Consider the following 18,376-nt stretch of genomic DNA (forward strand, 5'->3'; position numbering starts at 1 on the left):
AATTGGACAGTCTGTTGCAGGAAGGAGCTGTCATCTCTGAATAGCTGCTTCCTGTGAAATGCCTGCAGCTTTGAGCCTTGGCTGGATTTAAAACTAGGCTAAGGCCCATTTTCTGCTTTTCACAAGGCTGTTACTAAACAGTGTTAAGCTGTAAGTTGCTCCTTTAACACCCGTTTATTTGAAAAATCTGAAAATGGACAACCTTGTCCTCTCAGTGTCAGCCAGATTCCTTCCAGAATGCTGTTAATCTTTCTGTGGATCCTAACATTTCCTCCACACCCTTGCTGCAAACCACAATGCCATAAGGAGTTGCTGGAGTTCTCAAACATTCTTCTCCCTCGCAGGCACCTACTTCTGTCTTAATGAGGACACAGCCCATCCTTTATTGGCAATCCTAGATGATGGATTTACAATTGCCTGTGATGAACTGGAAAACCTGGAGTGCGATCTGCCCGTCTATGATAACAGCTTTACAAGGTACACAAAATTATTTCAGTTGCAACTAATGTGTATGGTTTGTGGCTGCTTCACACACCCCTACCGTGAATTTAACTCCACTAAAAAGGTGTGCTGGTATTGCAGCTCTTCTCACCTCCAAGCCAGGCACCGATCAAGTAAAACTTCCAGACCACGCAGTAGATTTTTCCGTCTTGGTTTTTGCACAAATGATTATGGTTGTCTTCAATTTTAGACAACTGTAAACATATCCAGAGGTATTTTTAAAGGACTATAAAATACCTTTTAGAAAATCAGATTTATTTTAACCTACGCCATATCTCTTTGTGTGATGTGTGCACCAACTTCTCCCCATTTAATTCCTTACAAAGCCCAAAGAACCTAGATAAATGTCACCAAAAAAAATAAATCAAAACCCATTTACTCTTTAAAAATCTTAAAATAATCTTCATAATTATTAGGCTCTCTTTAATTATAGTGATTTAGCACTTGCAGATTTCCAAGACTCGAGGAGCTGCTACTCTCTGCTGGCTGTTTCTCCCTTGCCCCTGCCCCTTCTTCTGCAAGCTGCCAAGGTGATGCAGCCTTAAACATAATGTGCATGAGAGTCTGCCCACCCTTCCTTGGTCTCATTTGCACACATTGTGATCTGGGAGCTGTTTTCATAGAGCTCTGTTCAATGGAAGCCACTCAATGCATCTTACATAAAACTTGTTCACTACAGTGAATACTACAGGACAGGCAGAAAAAAAATAAAATTGCTGCTTTGGGCACCTGAGCCTCTTCTTTGAAAAGGACTTGTGTAGTACAGAGCACAGGCATTTTTAAAATAAATGCCAGGAAGTGTCTAATGGAACATGGAAAATAAGGAGGTGATAGCCAACATGGCTTCACTGGGAGCAGGTTGTGCCTGACAAATCTGGTGGCCTTCTACGATGGGGCTACTGCGTTGGTGGAAAGGGGATGAGAAAGCGACATCATCTACCTGGACTTGTGCAAAGCATTTGACACTGCTCCCCATGATTATCTTTGTCTCTAAATTGGAGAGATGTAGATTTGCTGGATGGACCACTCGGTGGGTAAGGAATTGGCTGGATGGTCGCACTCAAAGAGTTGTGGTCAACAGCTCAATGTCCAGGTGGAGACCAGCAATGAAGGGTGTTCCTCAGGGGTCGTTGTGGGGACCAGCACTGTTTAACATCTTGGTCAGCGACATGGACAGTGCCATGGAGTGCACCCTCAGCAAGTTTGCTGATGACACCAAGCCAGGCTGGATGGGGCTTTGAGCTACCTGGTCTAGTGGGAGGTGTCCCTGCCCATGGCAGGGGGTTGGAATTAGGCGGGCTTTAAGGTCCCTTCCAACCCAACCCACTCCATGGTTCTATGGTAATGGGGCTTTCAGCAGCTGTCACTGATTTTGTGAGCTGAAATCTCTCTCCCTAGTTAATCTTTGGAACTTAAGCATCCCATGGAAGTCAATGCAAGTTAGCAAAGAGGATTACAGGTGCAGACAGCCACAATTACGTGTAAATCTACTTACATGTTGGGCACCCTGAGCTAAATTTGAACAGGTATTATGCACCAAAGCAAATGCCAAAAAAAAAGGAGAGGGATACAAATACTTATTCCTTGCTGAAAAATATGGCTGAATTGGTCAACTCTTTGCTTAGCTCATGTTATTTGGGCCTACAGATTTTGGTTTTGAAACAGAATTAGGCCCTTTGCCATTAAAGTGAGAGCCTCATCTTGCCAAAATGCAGCAGTTTCCAGTCAGCACCACAGAAACAACATAGAAGCAGCACAGGCATCTGCAGACACAGGGCCATACGTGCTCACAACTCAGCCCCTTCATGGAAATGCAATGTCATCATGATGATCCTAAATGGGATTTCATCCACCCTTCCACAGGGTGCTTTTATGTTTCACATAAGCAGCCAGAGCTGGCACTCATCTCATTCTGAACTCTGAGGCTGTTTTTGATGCCACTGTGAACTCTCAGAAGCCTCTCTCATGCCCAGATGCTGTGAAAAAAAATAAAAAAGCCCTCAAGTTGAAATGACTAATGTCCACACAAGGAGATTATGTAGCAAACTCTTCTTACTAAAGTTTACACGATCTCCAAAAGGCTTATGTGTTTCCTAGCCACAGCAGCTCCTGCAGTCTGATTCAGGTTTGCCTTAGTGGCTTTGCAACCCTCATTACTATGGTAATATTTTGTTCACAGATGTTTGCCCATCCATTTTGCATCATTCCTTTTCAGGCTGTAGCAGCACAGCCTCTCTCAGGCTCAATTTCAGCAGCCTTTAAGCTATTCCCAGGACATACACATGCACTTCTAATGAACTGTACACTTACTTTACATGATTGCTGCCGGGGTGGCACAAAGTACAGCCCACCCTTGCTGTGCCTGTTGTTACACATCAGGCCCTCAGCATGCTGAGTGCAGTTATTTCTCGATATTACCTGGAGGTAGATGAGCTGAGCCAGCAACATCCTTTGTCTCTGTAATTTACATCCTCAGACAATCCTACCTCAGAAATATACAGGCTGTGACTCCACATCCAAAACTTTAGGTGTGTTTTGAAACCTGCTATGCCCTTTGATGCAGCAATGACAGTTAATAGACTATCCACTTCTTCTGAACCAAAGCTGGGGTGTAGTCTTATAGGATTCATGCTGCCCTCTTAAATTGAGTCAGGGTGCTTCAGAAGCATTTGCCATGGGTTCTTTTGCCTGGTTTTCTTGCTTCAGAAACTGTTTTTGCAGACTTGCATCTTCAAAGGCCCCGGCTCCTTTGACTCTGAGGCTGTTCCCATAAAACAAGCTGAAGGGTCTCTGTGGCATGTTATCTCTGTCAGTCCCTCCCAGACATCTTTTTAAAGTATCTGTTTTACATGGTTCCTGTCATAAAGGATAGCAGACCGTGGTTCCTACCCTTTATGATAGAAACCACAATCTACTGTCAAAACTTTTAATTGCCCAGGTACCGAAGCATATTCCAAGCCCTACCACCGCGTCCAATTCTTGGTGGTCTATCTACCCACAGCACAGGCTGGTCTCCCCGTCCCCAGCTGCCCCATGCCTGTTACAGTGCTCCATTCCTGATGGTGGGTGACAGGTAAAATTTCTTCCCAGCTTGTTTGGGAAGAAAACACAATGTGTAGATTTTTTCCCTGCTACACTGGGGTTCACCAGAGCACTATTCTTTTCTAGCAAGTAAAAACTTCCCAGACAACCCAGGCAGCACAGGATGCTATTCTCCCTAGTCCTAAAAGTGCCCAGGGCATTCATTCGTACAAAGCCGCCCAAAGATAAAACAGGGTTGGTGTCACAAAGAAACCTGTTAGGTCCTCAGCATGTGGACTTCACTGTCTTCAAAAATCCACACTGCACTAAGGAAACAACAAACATTATTTACTGGTATGCAACATCCAGGTATATTACATAGCTAAACATTTTAAATAGCATTGCAAAGAGTCCCTGCCAGAGCATATTCCTGTCTCTCTCTCAGGTGTATTGGGATCCTGGGCAGTCTGATCCCATTCCCAGGAAAGCATTACTGGGAGGTGGAAGCTGAGGAAGATACAGAGTACAGAATTGGTGTGGCTTTTGAAAACACTCCAAGACATGGTTATCTGGGGGCAAACAACTCATCCTGGTGCATGAGGCACATCATCACACCATCAAGGTAAGGGCTGTTGGAGGCTACAGGTCTCCTATGGGAACACCTCCTGCATGTACACCTGCAGACAGAGCAGCAGAGAGCTCGGGCTTATAGGGGTGGCCAGAGATCTTACACCAAAGTCTCGGCCAAACACTTAACCAGGGGCCTGTGATTATTCCACCATTGGCACTGTAATCTGGTGCTGGATGGATACTGGAACCTTTAAGCAAATCCTACCGCTTCATGACATTCTCACGTTGAAAGAGGCAGTCCCAGGAATAAAAATTTGAACAGAATCTGCATTACAGAAGTTAGCTATAAAGGCCTTGTTATAGGTCACTGGAACCCCAGTGGGAAGACAGCCAGTAATAAATAGATCCATGCCACTTAGAAAGTACAAACCTAGCTGAATCCAGCTGTATGCACCGTGTTTTGACCTCTGTTCTCATGGAGGTACTGAACAGCCGCACCTGCATGCAGAAATGCCAGCTGCCCCTTATGCTTCATCTGGGACCGCTGGCTCTCCCCTGGACAATGACAACTGAATTAACATCATTGCCTTAGAATCTCATGGGAGATTCAGGCACCCTGTGAAGGACCCAGGAACAAGTCACAGGCATCCCTGAGTAACTCCCATAGCCTGTCTGAACGCCACTCAGCCTGCATGATTTGCCACTGTGGTGCTGGCTCCCCTTGAACAGGACGCTTGGGCACCACCTGAGTGCCCCGCATGCTCACTGTCAGCAGATGGTAATGATGGCACAGCGTGGTTCCAGAGCTTCCTGTCCTCACCAGCTGGTATACAGAGAGGCTTTAGATGCAGCTCAGCTGGCGGGAGCACACACTCCCAGGTGCTTGCTGCTCACAACTCCCCAGCCATCGGCCTGCTGCACACCCAAAGTCCTTAGCAGTGCTGGCATTTGCCTCCCACACAGCGAGAAGTGCTGCTTAATGAGAGGGACTAAACCCACTGAGGTTAATGACTCTTCCATACGCTGCAGGAAGGCTAATTTGATTTCCTTGCTACATTGAGCTAAGAGGTACATTGAGGTTTGCTCTTATTCTTCTGAAGCAATGAGCATGGACTTCAGGGAAGAGAATACAGAGCCAGGCCATTGCTCAGTTTGAGTCACTGTCATACCCATCTCTACAGGGAAATTTTCTCAGGTTTGAGCAGTGTGGGTGGAGGAGGTGGTTAGTGAAGAAGCTGGCCCTTGTGAAATACCAGATAACTCACTTTAGCTGAATAAATCTTCTCACTTCTGCTCAGAAAGGCACACATTCCCATAGAAGTCTCATATTTTTGGTTGCAGCGTGCCACACTAGGGAGAGCAGATTGAGTAACTGTTACAGGACCTCAGCATTACTCAAACAGTGATTACATATGGAAGAAGAGGTCTACCCTCACGACAAAGCAGTTATGTACAGTGCACCTTCATGGCCTCCATTAATCCACAGCTCAGGAATCATGATTAGAAGAGGTCACCCTCTAGTAAATGAAGACTGGAAATTCCCCATCTACACCCCCCCTGGCTGAGGAGGGAGCTGTCTTGTAGGAAAAGCAGCCAGAAACATAATTTAGACAACAGGGTTTGAAAAATGAAATCAAATAGTCTGGAGGATGCCGAGCCACGCTCTGAGTCAGTCTCTGCCCGTGGGATTACACTCCCTCATTGCTGCTGCAGACGTGGGCGTGAGCAGTTCCCAGTTCCTGTGCCTTTGGCAGGAAAGGGGGCTCGGTACCACAGGCCCCAGGGAGCAAGTGGGCAGCACTGCAGGGCCTGGAAGGATGGCTGAGTCACCTCATCAACTCTCCTTGGCTGTGCCTACAGCTCTGGAGCTGCAAGACTGAGGAGACAACAAGTGTTGCTCTGGGGCAAGCCTAACCGGCCTGACAGAGCACAGCTCCTTCATGCAGTAAGGGACGACTTCAGATAAAACCTAGTAGAGAAGAAAAATGAAGTCCCACAGCGTGCTCTGACCTCATCCTTTCCCAAGTGTCACCACCCAGCCGTTTGCAGCCAGCTGGGAACGTGAAATAAAGGCCTGTCACATGGGTCAGGCACGCAGGTCTGAGCACTGAGGGATAAGGTCGTGTAGAAAAGCAGCACTCGCCATCGGCAGGTAAACAGCCATTGCTCAGCACAGGGGCAGTAAATACGGGGCACATAGGAAGGATGGGACTGTCCATACCACGCATGTGAAGTGGGAACAAACCCCCTGCAACATGCCTGCGTGCACAAAGTGCTTCCTTTTGAGAAGCCAGGGTGCCCTTTGGTATTTCTGACTGTGCTTCTTGCCTACAGGCACAAATACGAATTCCTGCACAGCGGGATGACACCAGACATCAGAATTACCATTCCCCCCACAAGGATTGGCGTCCTGCTGGACTATGAGAACTACAGACTGTCATTTTTCAATGCTGATATTGCCCAGCACCTTTACACGTTCAATTCACACTTCCAGCATTACGTCCACCCCTGCTTTGCTTTGGAAACACCTGGTATCCTACAGATACGTACTGGCATTGCAGCACCCCCATGGACAGCCCTCCCATAAGCCGTGTTCCTCTGCTGCCACATCTACATACAGCGTTGAGAAATGCCCTTTTTCAGCATTAACTGCTCAGTCGCACTCCCTATAAACCAGCTCTCTCCTAAGACAGACAGCAAAATATCCCTGACCCAAACAAACTCCCAGGCCTAAGCCTTAGACAATTCCTCTCGTCTTAGGCAACATCTCAGCAGAAAAACATTAGTCAGAAGATCCATCAGCATCCTGGAGCTGTTCTCCAAATTACTGAGGGATGAAATGACTACCATCCTTCCCACGAGTGACACTGTTACCAAGCAGCAGTGGCAACTGGATTACTGGTTCCCCCAATACCCATTTATGCCTGGGGAACTCCCTTATTCCACAGCAATCGTAAACTCCACTCTTGTGTCTGCTGAAGAGCTAAAAATTAACCGAAAAGCAAAAATAGCAAAACGCATAATCACTGTACAGCTGCTAGACAGAGCTGAAAACACTCCAAGCACGAAGTTGATCTCACAATCAAGTATTCTTGCCACTACACAGTCTGTGACACGAGATAATCAAAAACGCCTCCCTTGTGTGTAAACTGTTAGTGCATACCATACACAGTAAGTGGATTGAAACTGTGAAGCTTATTGAAATACTCAACCATGCCCTAGTCTCAAATATTTTACATAAATAAGAAGCATTTTGTAAGAATGCTTTTTATAAGGGAAAAAACAAAAACAGATGGAGGTGTTTTGCAGTGATTGGTTGCCCATATAGAAAAGTCTAAAGCACCTCTTTTTAGCTTTTTTGTTTGTTTGATGGCCATGCTCACCCCTGCCTTGGTATATCCTCCACACTCACAGATCTTTTCTCCCCTCAGCACTGAGAGCTTCTGACCTCTGATGCCGTGTCCCAGAAGCCCAGGGGCTCCAGTGTAGGCTGGAAGTAGCAGTCCAGCACTCAACTGAAATGTCCTTGTTCAGACTTCATTTCCAGACACGAGACAAGCACTGCCCCTCAAGCAGGCTTGTCCTGCTCTAAGCAGCCTCACTTGTGGATGTCAAAACTACCTGAGTTCAAACAAGACTCACTAACACAGAAAGAAGCTTTTCCATAAATTTATTGTACATTCATTACAAAAGTCATTGGTTTGAAATTTCCATTCTAGGGGTTAGTCAGGAACAGGTAGTCCCTACAATATACAGGGTCCATATGAATAAACAGAGCCTGGCAAAATTTAAAGAGACTTGGTGTAAACTGTGTGCCAAAAGCTTGTCTGTTCTTTCCTAAACTGCTGAGAGAGAAGAAATGCGTCTCTCCAAAACAGGCTTTGCAGAAAAACATGCAAACAGGAGCTGAATATGCTGCTATGGCAGGATTAGTCTCTTGAGTATCCATTTGTTTTGCATGCCACAAAAGAAGATGGGTTTAGCAACACTGAACTATGCAAGTATAGCTTCATAGCCTACCACCAGGAATTCACAGATTTCCAAGGCAGAAAGGGTTGTTATGATTACCTTGTCACACCTCCTGTGAGGCAGTCCAGAGAATTTCAGTTGCTGTTTCTTGCAGCGAGCACAACGCGTGTCTGCTAGAGACAGGTGATTCAGCGAGCAACCACCACCAAGGCAGAGGGCACAAGGTGGCCTGCTGACACTGTAAGGCTGTACCAGAGAACAGCAGCTACAGTGTACAGCTCTGCCAGCGGTGAGATAGCACCACACCCCAAGTTGTTTTAACGCTATTTTTTTCCCTTTGGATAAAAATGTGTACCTTGATTCTGTGTCCAACTTCCACCCACTGGAGCATGTTTTACTTTTACCTGCCAAAATCGAGCACCACAATCTTCTTTACAATCAGAGGGAGACACCTGAAAGTAAAACACACAAGTGTCAGAGCAGGGGTATTAGGATGTCTGAACCCCCACCCACCAAGAACACCTTTCCGGCAGACAGACTGCCACGTGAACCAAAGGGTTCTGCTGAAAGCACTAAGTCATGGTGTGAACAGCCCCACCACACCACTCCCCACCAACAGCTTCCGTCCCAGCTGTTCAAACCACTCCGTATTCTGGCACCAGGATTAGCTGTCCACCTCAGATGGTACAAGAGCCCCGTAACTTGGGTCCCAGGGGCCTCACCATCATCTCACAGGCATGCCGCAAGGACACATTTGATGAGTCAAACATGAGGTACTTGGACACCGCGCAAGTGGGACTCTAAGGGTACCAAACAGCTCTGTCATCATGTTGCCAGCTCGATGAATCTGCTGGAGGTCGCAGGAGCAGCCTGCTTAGCAGAGCGTGACTCAGTGGTCATCACCAGGGATGGTACAGGACTGCTACAGGACTGTACAGGACTACAGCAACAGAAATATCTGAAAAAAAGAATAAATAAGCAATAATCAGCTGCCAGGCTGAAAACAGGATAGGAAATGAGTTTGCATGTTTCTGTGTAATAAAAGATTCACCTGTCAGCTGTAACCCAAGCATTTCCTCTCTTAGGAATCCTAACCTTGTCATTTAAATATTTATTCAGCGAAGAAAAAGGCACGAACAGTTTCAATTTTTTAAAACTGTCACTGTAAATCATCATTGTATGTGTCCTTTACAAGAAGGCCACCATTTACACTGCAGGTACTATTGATCTGAGCAGTAATGCACCCAAGCTGGAACCACAGAATATCCTGAGCTGGAAGGGACGCACAAGGATCATCGAGTCTAATTCCTGGCTTCACACAGGACCACCCCAAAAAATCAGACTAAATGTCTGAGAGAGTTGTCCAAACACTTCTTGAACTCTGGCAGGCTCAGTGCTGTGAGCAGTTCCCTGGGGAACCTGCTCCTGTGCCCAACCACCCTGTCAGTAAAGAACCTTTTCCTAACACCCAGCCTCAACCTCCCCTGATGCAGCTTCAGGCCATTCCCTCAGCATGTTCACATCAACCTTGTATTTCTGTATAAGTCCACCTGACAGGGAGATGTGCCGAACATCTCTTAAGGGCCAAACCCTGCACAGAGCTGGAAGCTGTGCCTCAGAGTAAAAGCGGAGTCCCTTAGGACAGCCAGAAGGCACTAACAGGTCCTGCACAGCACCCCAGAGAAGACTAACACCAAGTGTATTCTGTTTAGATGGAAACCTGGGTAAAGTGCTCGTCTGGGAGAGCTGTGTTGTCAACTGAAAGGGATCTCAGATGAGGCAAAACCTCTTCTCATCCATGGCCTACCTACAGACACTGGCTCACTACTGAACCAGACCACATGAAAGGACAAAGGTTCGTTAAAAGACAAGTTGCCTTTGTCTTTGATGAGTTATGTGCCGCAATACACATTCTTCCTGATACCTGTTGGCATTTTTCTTTCTGTTCATTTCATTACGTGCACTTGCTGGCACACAGAATAAGTTGTCTTCAGTGAAGGATGGGGGCTCATGCCTAAAGCTCTGGTATTGGCCACCTGATTCCCACAGGCTGGCCCCAATCTGCAGCAGTGATCTGCGCATCCCTGCAGAGGTTGCAGCAGCAGGAGCTGCCCAGAGGCTCTTGGGCTTAGAACAAGCTACACCCAAACCCCTTTATGGTGGGCAAAAAGACCAGAAGGCAATGCTGACCTGGCCTTCTGTACCTAGGGAGAATCATCATATTTGGTTTGTGGTAGGCTTCTGTGCAGAACAGCAGAGAGCAAGGCAGAAAAAGATATAATAAAACCACAGCTGGCTGAAGAGATTAAGAAACAGAATCTGAGACTTTGCTGCAAGCATCTCTTGAAATCACCAAGCTGGCCAGAGTCATTCTCCCTCTGAGCACAGTTATTTCTGTGCTGACCAGAGGGCTAAGTCAATAGCAGGGTTCTGCAAGAAATCAAAGTGATTTGTTTTCTGGACTGCTTTTAGGCACTCCTTCCAGGGTTCTCTCAAGGCACCTTGTTCTCCCAGTATCCTGTAATAACACAGAAGCAGCACAGACTAGGTAACACAGGGACTGTGGCACAACAGGGACTTGAAACCACACTCAGAAGTCTTGGCCTCATGCAGAAAACAACAGGGTTTCCTCCTCTGGGAGAAACCACTTCCTAAGACCCAAGGTACCTTTGCATCTAGGGGTATCAAATATTTAGGATCACTTTTTCCAATTCCCTTCTGTCCCCTCTTGATTTAAAATACCAGTACACATTGTTGCCACTGGAGGGCATCGCACCAAGCCCTTTTGCAAGGCTGCACCGGTTAACAGGTTTACGCCAAATGACGAGGGCTAAACACCCACTGCGACAAACACAGTTAGTTTTCAGACTGGTTACCATAATCCTTCAGCGTGTCGTGTCCTTCATCACCCAGTCCCGGAGCCACGGACAAAGGAACCCACGGGCTGTGAGCAAACACAGGTGAGAACATCAGAAGTGTAAGTGCAACGACAGGCAACACAGCAGCCCTAGAACGTGGTGTGGTGTGTTCTATTCAAATCAAACCCACCCCGCGTTTTCTATACAAACACTTGCCTTTTAACCTGCTGCGATTACCATGAAAAAAAAACTTGTAGGTAGAGGAAGTAGGTCCTGACTTTATCTCACAGGCAGGCCTTGTTCTTCCACCGTTTATTTTAGGAGGATAGTATCAGTGGAGTCAATATAATGTCACTGGCTCCACTTTCTTAGTCCTCCAGCTAAACCTCTGTAGGAAACTCGGGGCAGTCTCAGGGTGCGACTGGTCTCTTCTAGAGGAGGCTCCGGAGCCTGGCCGCACAGCCCGCCTGCCTCCCCCGGCAGGCAGCTCCCCGTCCTTCCCTCAGGCCCAGCTGCACTGCAGCAGCCCGCGTGTTTCCCAGCGGTACCGGCATCGCTCACCAGCACAGCACCGCCGGGCAGCCCGGCACCGCGCAGAGGCAGCGCCCCGCTTCCCGCTCCCCCTGCCGAGCCCCGCAGTTGTCCTGGAGCCGAGCCGGTCCCTGGGCAGCCCAGCCGGCACCGCTGACTTTTTTGTTGCATCTCCTCTCGGTTGCGTTAAGGCCGACGGGCTCAGTATTGGCAGGTACCGGGGTCCGCTGTCCCAGCCCCAGCCCTGCGGGGGCCGCACGGAGTGAGGGGCCGAGCAGCGCCCGCCCTCCTCACCTGCCACGGCACCGAGGCTCCTCCGCCAGCCGGCGGCACGCGGTCCGGGGGCAGCGCGGAAATGGCGGCCGGGAGCCGGGGCCCGTCACGGCGGCTGGGCTCGCCGAGGGCCGGGGCAGCCCCCGGAGGCCGGGAGCCGAGCGGGGCAGGCCTGGGCTCTGCCCACCGCGCCCGCTGCCGCCGGGCCCCCGCCGCCGTGAGGGGTTCGGGTCCCGCCCGGCCTCGCCCCGCGGCCGGCGCCGCCGCCGCCATTTCCTGAGGGCCGGGCCCCGCCGCCACTTCCTGGCGCGCCGGGGGCGGGGGCCGGGCCCTGCCGGCCCGGAACAGAGCGGGCGCTGCCTCCGCCCCCCTGAGCTGCCCTGCCCGGGGGACCCAGATTTTTTTAGGAGGGGGCCGTGATTTTAATTTATTTGTTTTTAAAGAGAGTTCTGCGCCGGCAGCCCCGCGGGGCTGAAATGCAGCGGCCAGACTAGCCCTGAGTGTCGGAGGGCCCGTTTCTCGTTCTCCGTAACAGCCCCCTCCAAACGCTGCCATGTCGCATAGCGCCTGTCTGGTGGCAGAAGGGCCAGGCGCTGGCCAAGTTCCCGATTTATTCCAGCCCCTGTGCCCACAGCTCCCCCCAGTCCGTGAGGACACTAACTGTGCCTGTAGGGCTGGGCCAATGGTGCCATCTGAGATGCTTTGTTTGGAGGTATTTTGGAGGCATTTGGTTTTCTCTTGATCTTAAAACAAAATTCCGTGTGTTCCAGTTGGAGGCTTTAAAAACACATGGTCAGGAGGGGCCCCGGACCCTTCTGCACCTCCTGCCTCTGCTGCACACTGACCCGACAGCTGCAGGAGTACACGTGGTTAATGTGCCGGCACACTGAGGGTCAGATAGGCCTCATGGCTCCCCGGGTAGTAAAAAGCTTAATGAAGTGAACATTGAAAGCCCTCACCATTTATAATCTGAGTTATAAAGCTTTCTTGTAGCCTCCCAGGCCAGTTCCAGGCAGGAAAAAACAGCCATGGGAGAGCAAGCTGAGGGGCAAGGCAGTTGCTAAGGCTTAGCACAGAAGCAGCTGTCACACATAAGGCCAGGCCGCTGGGCTTCGTGCATGAGTTTTTATCCTTACACAAAGCAAAGAAATAGCAGTAAAGAGCAGTAGCCATAAACCACTTCTGTGGTCTCCATATTCCAGGGATAACAAAGCTCTGCTTGGCATCAGCAAAAGAAAAGCAAATTGCTCATCAGGCTTTTCTTCCAAGCAAAGTAAACACTGCCTACTGCCTTTCAAATGGCTTACCAAAGAGCAGTATCTAATCAAAGCCTCTTTCAAACCTGGGCTAACTACTGTTTGTGCTATTATTAACTTGAGGCAATTTGGAGGTAGGGGTCTTTGATTCCTCTGACATGAAAGGTTTAAAGAAGAGAAGGAAGTCACGGTATCGACCTGTGATGCCATGGCATACAGATAAAAGCCTAGCTGGCATTTTTGCCTGCAGAGCCTCACTATGACTTCAGGGTAGCTCAAGCCTGATTTATAAACTGCAGTTTTCCCCCTTGGGTCCCACAGAGCACAATCTTTCCGACTCACCCACACCCCACAATGGCAGAGAGAAGGAGGTGGAAGTGTGTGGTCTATGGTAATGATTTATTAAGCCCCAAATTTCTGAGCAGGCCCAAAGAGATAACATGTATTGACATACAGGAAAGGACACTTAAGGAGCACTCTGACTTCCTCACCACCCATCAGATGTAAAATAAAGCCTTTGTTCCCAGTGCAGAACTTCACAACAACCATTTTAAATTCAGCGTCACAATGGTTATAGACTGCTCTTGCTTTGCATTCCTCTGCCTATGCATTAACCCTAGAGTTAATATCTGGCTCTTACAAAAGTTAAATAAGCAAACATCAAAGGATAAACAAAAATACAAATAAATTTACATAGGTCAATTTAAATTAGAAATTGATACTACTTTTTTCTTTTGCGGCATGTCATAAAGCAACCATCAGCTTTCAGGCTGTGCTGTGCCCTCTTGGTCCCTCAGTGGCTTTCTGCATATTGTTAGCGTATCTTGGCAGACTCTGGGTCAAGTGCGTTGTGGTTCCAACCTCCCAAGGGCCTCACATGATTTTAGTCCTGTGAGGTGGTCCCTCGCCCCCTAAAAAGCCTTGCTATAGTAAAGGATAGCAGTGAGCCTAGTTTTTGCCAGACCTCAGGGAGCAGCAGCTGATCAGAAGAGGTGGAATGTGTTTGAACTTTATTCAGCCACAGCACTGTGGCATTTCAGATACAGACTATAATAATAGGGCTGCATTTGCAGTCTTGGGGCAGACAATTCAGAAAGCCATAGTGATAAAAGGAAGTGGATTTATGGGTAAAAAATAACACTTCAGAGGCAGAACATGAACTGAACTAAGCCAATGAAAGAGAAATATGATTTCACTGAAATCAGTACCTTAGGAAGGTTTTTTCTTGAAAGTCCTGAGGCGGGTCTGCTGCTCAGCAAATGTTTCTGTGTGACACTAAGTGGAAAAAAAAAGAAAAACCCTTTTTTCAGATCACCTTCTAGAAACACTATTGAGTCTTGTTACAACAAAAGCAGCACAAATACCACTTTGCTAATACATACTGAGCCAGACTTAAATATGTCACTGATAATTACTTAACAAATATTGTTAGGTTTGTACTCTATGGTGGTTCAAAAGAACATTTGCTTATTTAAAACGGTTTATTTTAAAACAAGGCTTTTTGTTTTCTTTCTTTCTTTCTTTCTTTTTATTCCTGGCATGATAGAGTGCAGAAAACTTTCTGCTTTCTGACCTTGGCTTGTCAGCAATTTGTCATAGCAGGGGACAGCATATTTGCACTGCGTCTGCCAGCATGGATTTTCAGGGGCTGGGAGAGGCTGCACAGTTTTAGGACTTGGTTGCATGGTGAGGAGAATTTCATTCTGTTCTGATAATGTCCTGAGAACTGTCTATTCATGCAGTTGGGTGCTTTCTCCCTCACTATGCCCCAAAACCGTCTGATATGATGCATGCCATTCCCAGCCCAGGCACTGGCTCTGTGGGTCGGCTGGGCACCTTGCCTGGTTCTTAGCACTTACATTCACCCTGTATCATTGCAGTCTTACTTACGGTAAACAGTGTCTGAAATAGCTGGCACCACCCACCGCTGGGGACAGGCGCTGGGACACGGTGTGCACACAGTGGTGGCTCTGGGCTCTCCCGTGAGCCTCGCTGAAGTTCAGCGAAGGTGGTGAGGGAGGGCGAATTTCTGGCTTCTCAGGAGCTCCGACCAGTATCTCTGTAAAGTGTCCGTGGCAAACCATTACGAAATCACCTGCTTTCCCAATTTCTCTTCTTGATTTTTTTTTTGAAAGTCAGCATGGTTAAGCCCAGAGCCCTCAGCAGGAGCCCAGCACCCCCCAGCTCCAGGCCAGAATTTCCCATGGGGTGGGTGCAGACAAAGCACTGTGCTGCCCTGCAGCTTGTTTTACCCACTTGCAAGAGGGCTGTGGGGGTCTTCTTGTAAAGCACTTAGAGATCTATGAAGAAAAAAGAATTTTCTTATAAAGGAAAAATTTCATGTAAAGAAAAATATTAGTAGCAAAATAACATCTAATTTAGGCAAAAAGGGACATTTCCTGGTGGAAAAGCAATACTCACACATTCCGTGTTGAAAACAGTAAGGGAATTTGGTCAAACATCTATTCCATCTTCAGACTGAAGACAAAACCATGCCTCCTGCCAAGGAGCTAGGGAGCTGCAGGATCACTAGCATGACATCGTACTGCTTGGTTATAAAATGCGCTGCACACCGAACTTGGCACTCAGCGTGCTCAGGTTGAGCTGAGAGCTAATGTAATGAACTCTAGGGAAGGATTTACATCAAATACTACTCAGGAATATTAAAGACAGACAGGACCAACTTCTTACTTGAATAATTGCACACTTGCTAAATTCCTCCTTTCATTTCAAAGCCAGGCAATCACCTTCCTCACTTCCCCTCTAAAACTATATATCACTGTGCTATTCCTCGACCTCAAGAAAAATCTATGTGATTAAAGGAAGAAGTAACTTGTTAATTACCATGGACTGAACTAAGATTAGTTTTAGCTCTAGCAATGACTCTTGCCACTCGAGGGGGGGAGCAAGCAAACCAAGAAAGGCGAGATTCAAATTTCAACAAGTGTCCAAGGCTGCTTGTATTTGCTAACATAACCCCAGAGGCAGGGATGCCTGCAAACACTCCTAACTTCCATTTGTGTGTGGGAGAACAATGTAAAAGACCTTGCATACAGGTCCACACTGCACGCAGTAGCAGTGCACTGCTCACAAGCTGCTTCAGTTAACTAATGCGCTCTCCTGTCTGTTGTTACCAGTGTAAGGCTTTCAGCCAATATGGGGTATTTTCCCTTTAAGTTGTATCAGAAAAAGAAGACTGCATTGTGCTAACAGTTGTTGCAAGCAGCAAGCGTCCGTTTGAACGGCAGGATTTAGTCCTAGTGTTAGGGCTGTGTGTTTGAGGGAGATCCACAGCCTGTGAAAGTTGAGGGAAGTACTTCTAGCAAATGGCGTCAGAAGAAAAATGGAAGACAAAGAAGCTGAGAGGGAAAAAATGGAAGATCAAAACATGAGAATCCTCTCCCTGGCCTGAGAAAGACCTACTGTTACTCCACAGGCTGGGCTTGAAGGTACAGGATCTCAGATGCATTTAGAAGCCTCAAGCCCATTTTGCTTAGTGGCTCTGAATCCTCTAGCCTTTTCTAATTCAGTTGGCTTGCTTGTTAAAGAGGATGCTAACATAACCAGACAAGATTTGCAAAGCTGAATTCACTGAGGTTTGCTTGGGAAGTGTGGGTGGAGATCCTTATAGATGTTAAATAAGGAAAAAATGAAAACATGAGACACTTTGCCCTAGTAACATTCAAAGCAGGAGTGACAGAAAACATTTAGTGGAGATACAACAAAGAAATCCTTTGCCTACAGAACCATAGCTTCAGCAAAACAAAAAAATATGTGAAGCACCTGGACATCCCCTTTGTTCTGAACCTGCAGCACAGGCTGCAGAGGGACATGGCAGTAATTTAAAAGCTTGTTTTCTGCATCCTAACATCATGTAAGGATGAAATGCAATCCATCCCAGTATCATTTAACGAGCACCCCGGGACCACTGTACCTTGGAGGCATGATGTCACAGGTCAGCAGAGAGATTATTTGTTTTGAAGCTTGTGAATAGCTCTGAGACTTCATTTCGGAGTGCTCCACTCAGAGTCATGACTCAAACCCTTCTGGTCTCACAGAAAGACACAACTGGCTACAGTTTCCCTGTGCTGTCTCTGAGCATCCTGTGAGGGATTAGTAGATAGTTAATTTTATTATCCTTTCTGCTCTTTCATGTAGGAAAGGCTTTGTCATTGCTTGAATTCCTTCATGTTCATGACACATTTTCTCAAGCATCATATCAATGATGTCTCCATTGAAACAAGCAGAGACAGCTACCAAGAAAAGCACTGAAACAAAAACCAAGACATCCATTTAATTTTGGGTGATTTTTAATTTATATAGAGCCATTGGGAAAACTAGTATGAAATCCAGCTTGAGACCTGTGACAAGTTGGCTATGCACAATACCTGCCTGGTTTCTCCTTTGTAAAAAGCAGTTATTACCCAGAATTTTATACCTATCCCTTGAAGGGACCAAGATATTAATCTCAGGCAATTTTCTGAAGTACCAACTTTTTTTTTCTTCTCCAGATCATAATAGTTCCAGACTCACCTGGAAGCAACTAAATTGATACCCAGGTTTAGCAGCAGTATTGCCTGAATGAAAATATGCAACACAAAAAACAGCTAACAATTCTGAATGGTTCATTTAATGCTCAATTGCTGAACCTTATTCAGTTTTAAAACAAGCTGTAAGATTAAAGCCCCAGAGGTGAATAAAAGAACTCTCCATTATCATGTCTACATTGGAATTTACTCTTGTATTAGCATTAAACCAAGAATAAAGGAAAAGTGTAGATTCTGTATAAGACTGCCAGACTGTCTGAAATTGGGAATAATTTTAAACATACTCTTCCAGTTCCAGTGTTCCCCTTCCACAGTCAAGGACCATCAATACATCAATAAACTCATGGTTCCTGTCCCCAGCAGAGCTCCAACCCTGGGTGCCAGACTGAAAAAGCAAAAGGGATGTAATCCACTGAGACACTCAGTGGGAAGAGAACTTGGGTGAAGATCAAGCGTGCTGGTTCCAGACTTTCTTTAATTATAATCTGTCCCTGGCAACAGGAAAATTTAGATGGGCAAGAGAAGGAACAGAGCTGCATTCAGTGGCTGCAAATTACTGTTTTACATTAAGTGAATTTATTGTACAGCAATACGGGCATAAATCTAGCTGATACAGAGGGCTGATTAGCACAGCTCTACACTCCAAGTAATGGCATTAAAGATGCAGTGTGAATTTCAGGGAATTAATCATATTGTTCACATCTTTTCAATGATGATTCAGCAGGCACTTTTATAGCAGATTAACTGCTTTTACCATTCGTTAATACAACCCAGAACATTAACTACCCTTATGAAGAAAGTTTTTTACCCCCTTCCTGAAGGCATTCTCTGGACTCATATGCTGTTACTT

At 46.9% G+C, this 18,376-nt stretch overlaps 2 protein-coding genes across 7 annotated transcripts in view; one reads left to right on the plus strand and one right to left on the minus strand.

Annotated features, from left to right (window-relative positions):
* The window catches only part of FSD2 (fibronectin type III and SPRY domain containing 2), a 23,471-nt gene extending 15,583 nt beyond the window's left edge, over positions 1-7,888 (plus strand). For 2 of the 3 annotated variants that reach the window (XM_083850693.1, XM_083850692.1), the window contains exons 11-13: positions 345-477; positions 3,968-4,144; positions 6,427-7,888. In XM_083850693.1, coding sequence (XP_083706819.1) covers positions 345-477; positions 3,968-4,144; positions 6,427-6,679 — 563 coding nt within the window. In that variant the 3' untranslated portion in view covers positions 6,680-7,888. The remainder of the gene's footprint in view (positions 1-344; positions 478-3,967; positions 4,145-6,426) is intronic. The other variant, XM_083850694.1, reaches the window with a different exon arrangement.
* LOC310905092 (uncharacterized protein) lies at positions 7,746-18,088 on the minus strand. Of its 4 annotated transcripts, none has more exons than XR_014588777.1 (4): positions 11,745-18,088; positions 10,938-11,005; positions 8,872-9,019; positions 7,746-8,513 (listed from the first exon to the last, which is right to left on the minus strand). XR_014588777.1 is itself a non-coding variant. In XM_083850730.1 (3 exons), the coding sequence occupies exons 1-2, from the start codon at positions 12,276-12,278 to the stop codon at positions 10,967-10,969; spliced, it is 573 nt and encodes a 190-aa protein (XP_083706856.1). In that variant the 5' UTR covers positions 12,279-18,088; the 3' UTR covers positions 7,746-9,001; positions 10,938-10,966. The 4 variants fall into 4 exon arrangements, 2 of the variants coding, with proteins under 2 accessions (XP_083706856.1, XP_083706855.1); XR_014588778.1 differs by having other exon boundaries at positions 8,784-9,019; XM_083850730.1 differs by having other exon boundaries at positions 7,746-9,001.
* Positions 18,089-18,376: the final 288 nt, after the last annotated feature.

The sequence above is a fragment of the Anser anser genome, assembly GCF_964211835.1.
Source record: "Anser anser genome assembly, chromosome: 10".
In the NCBI taxonomy this organism is placed as follows: Eukaryota; Metazoa; Chordata; class Aves; order Anseriformes; family Anatidae; genus Anser; species Anser anser.

Bases quoted from the DNA above. Each gene is read 5' to 3' on its own strand.
- LOC310905092 (XM_083850730.1), bottom strand. From the start codon at position 12,278: ATGGCAGCGTTTGGAGGGGGCTGTTACGGAGAACGAGAAACGGGCCCT. The intron at 11,006-11,744 runs GTGAGGAGGGCG...GTTTGCTCACAG, and splicing joins GAGCCTCGGTGCCGTGGCAG to CCCGTGGGTTCCTTTGTCCG.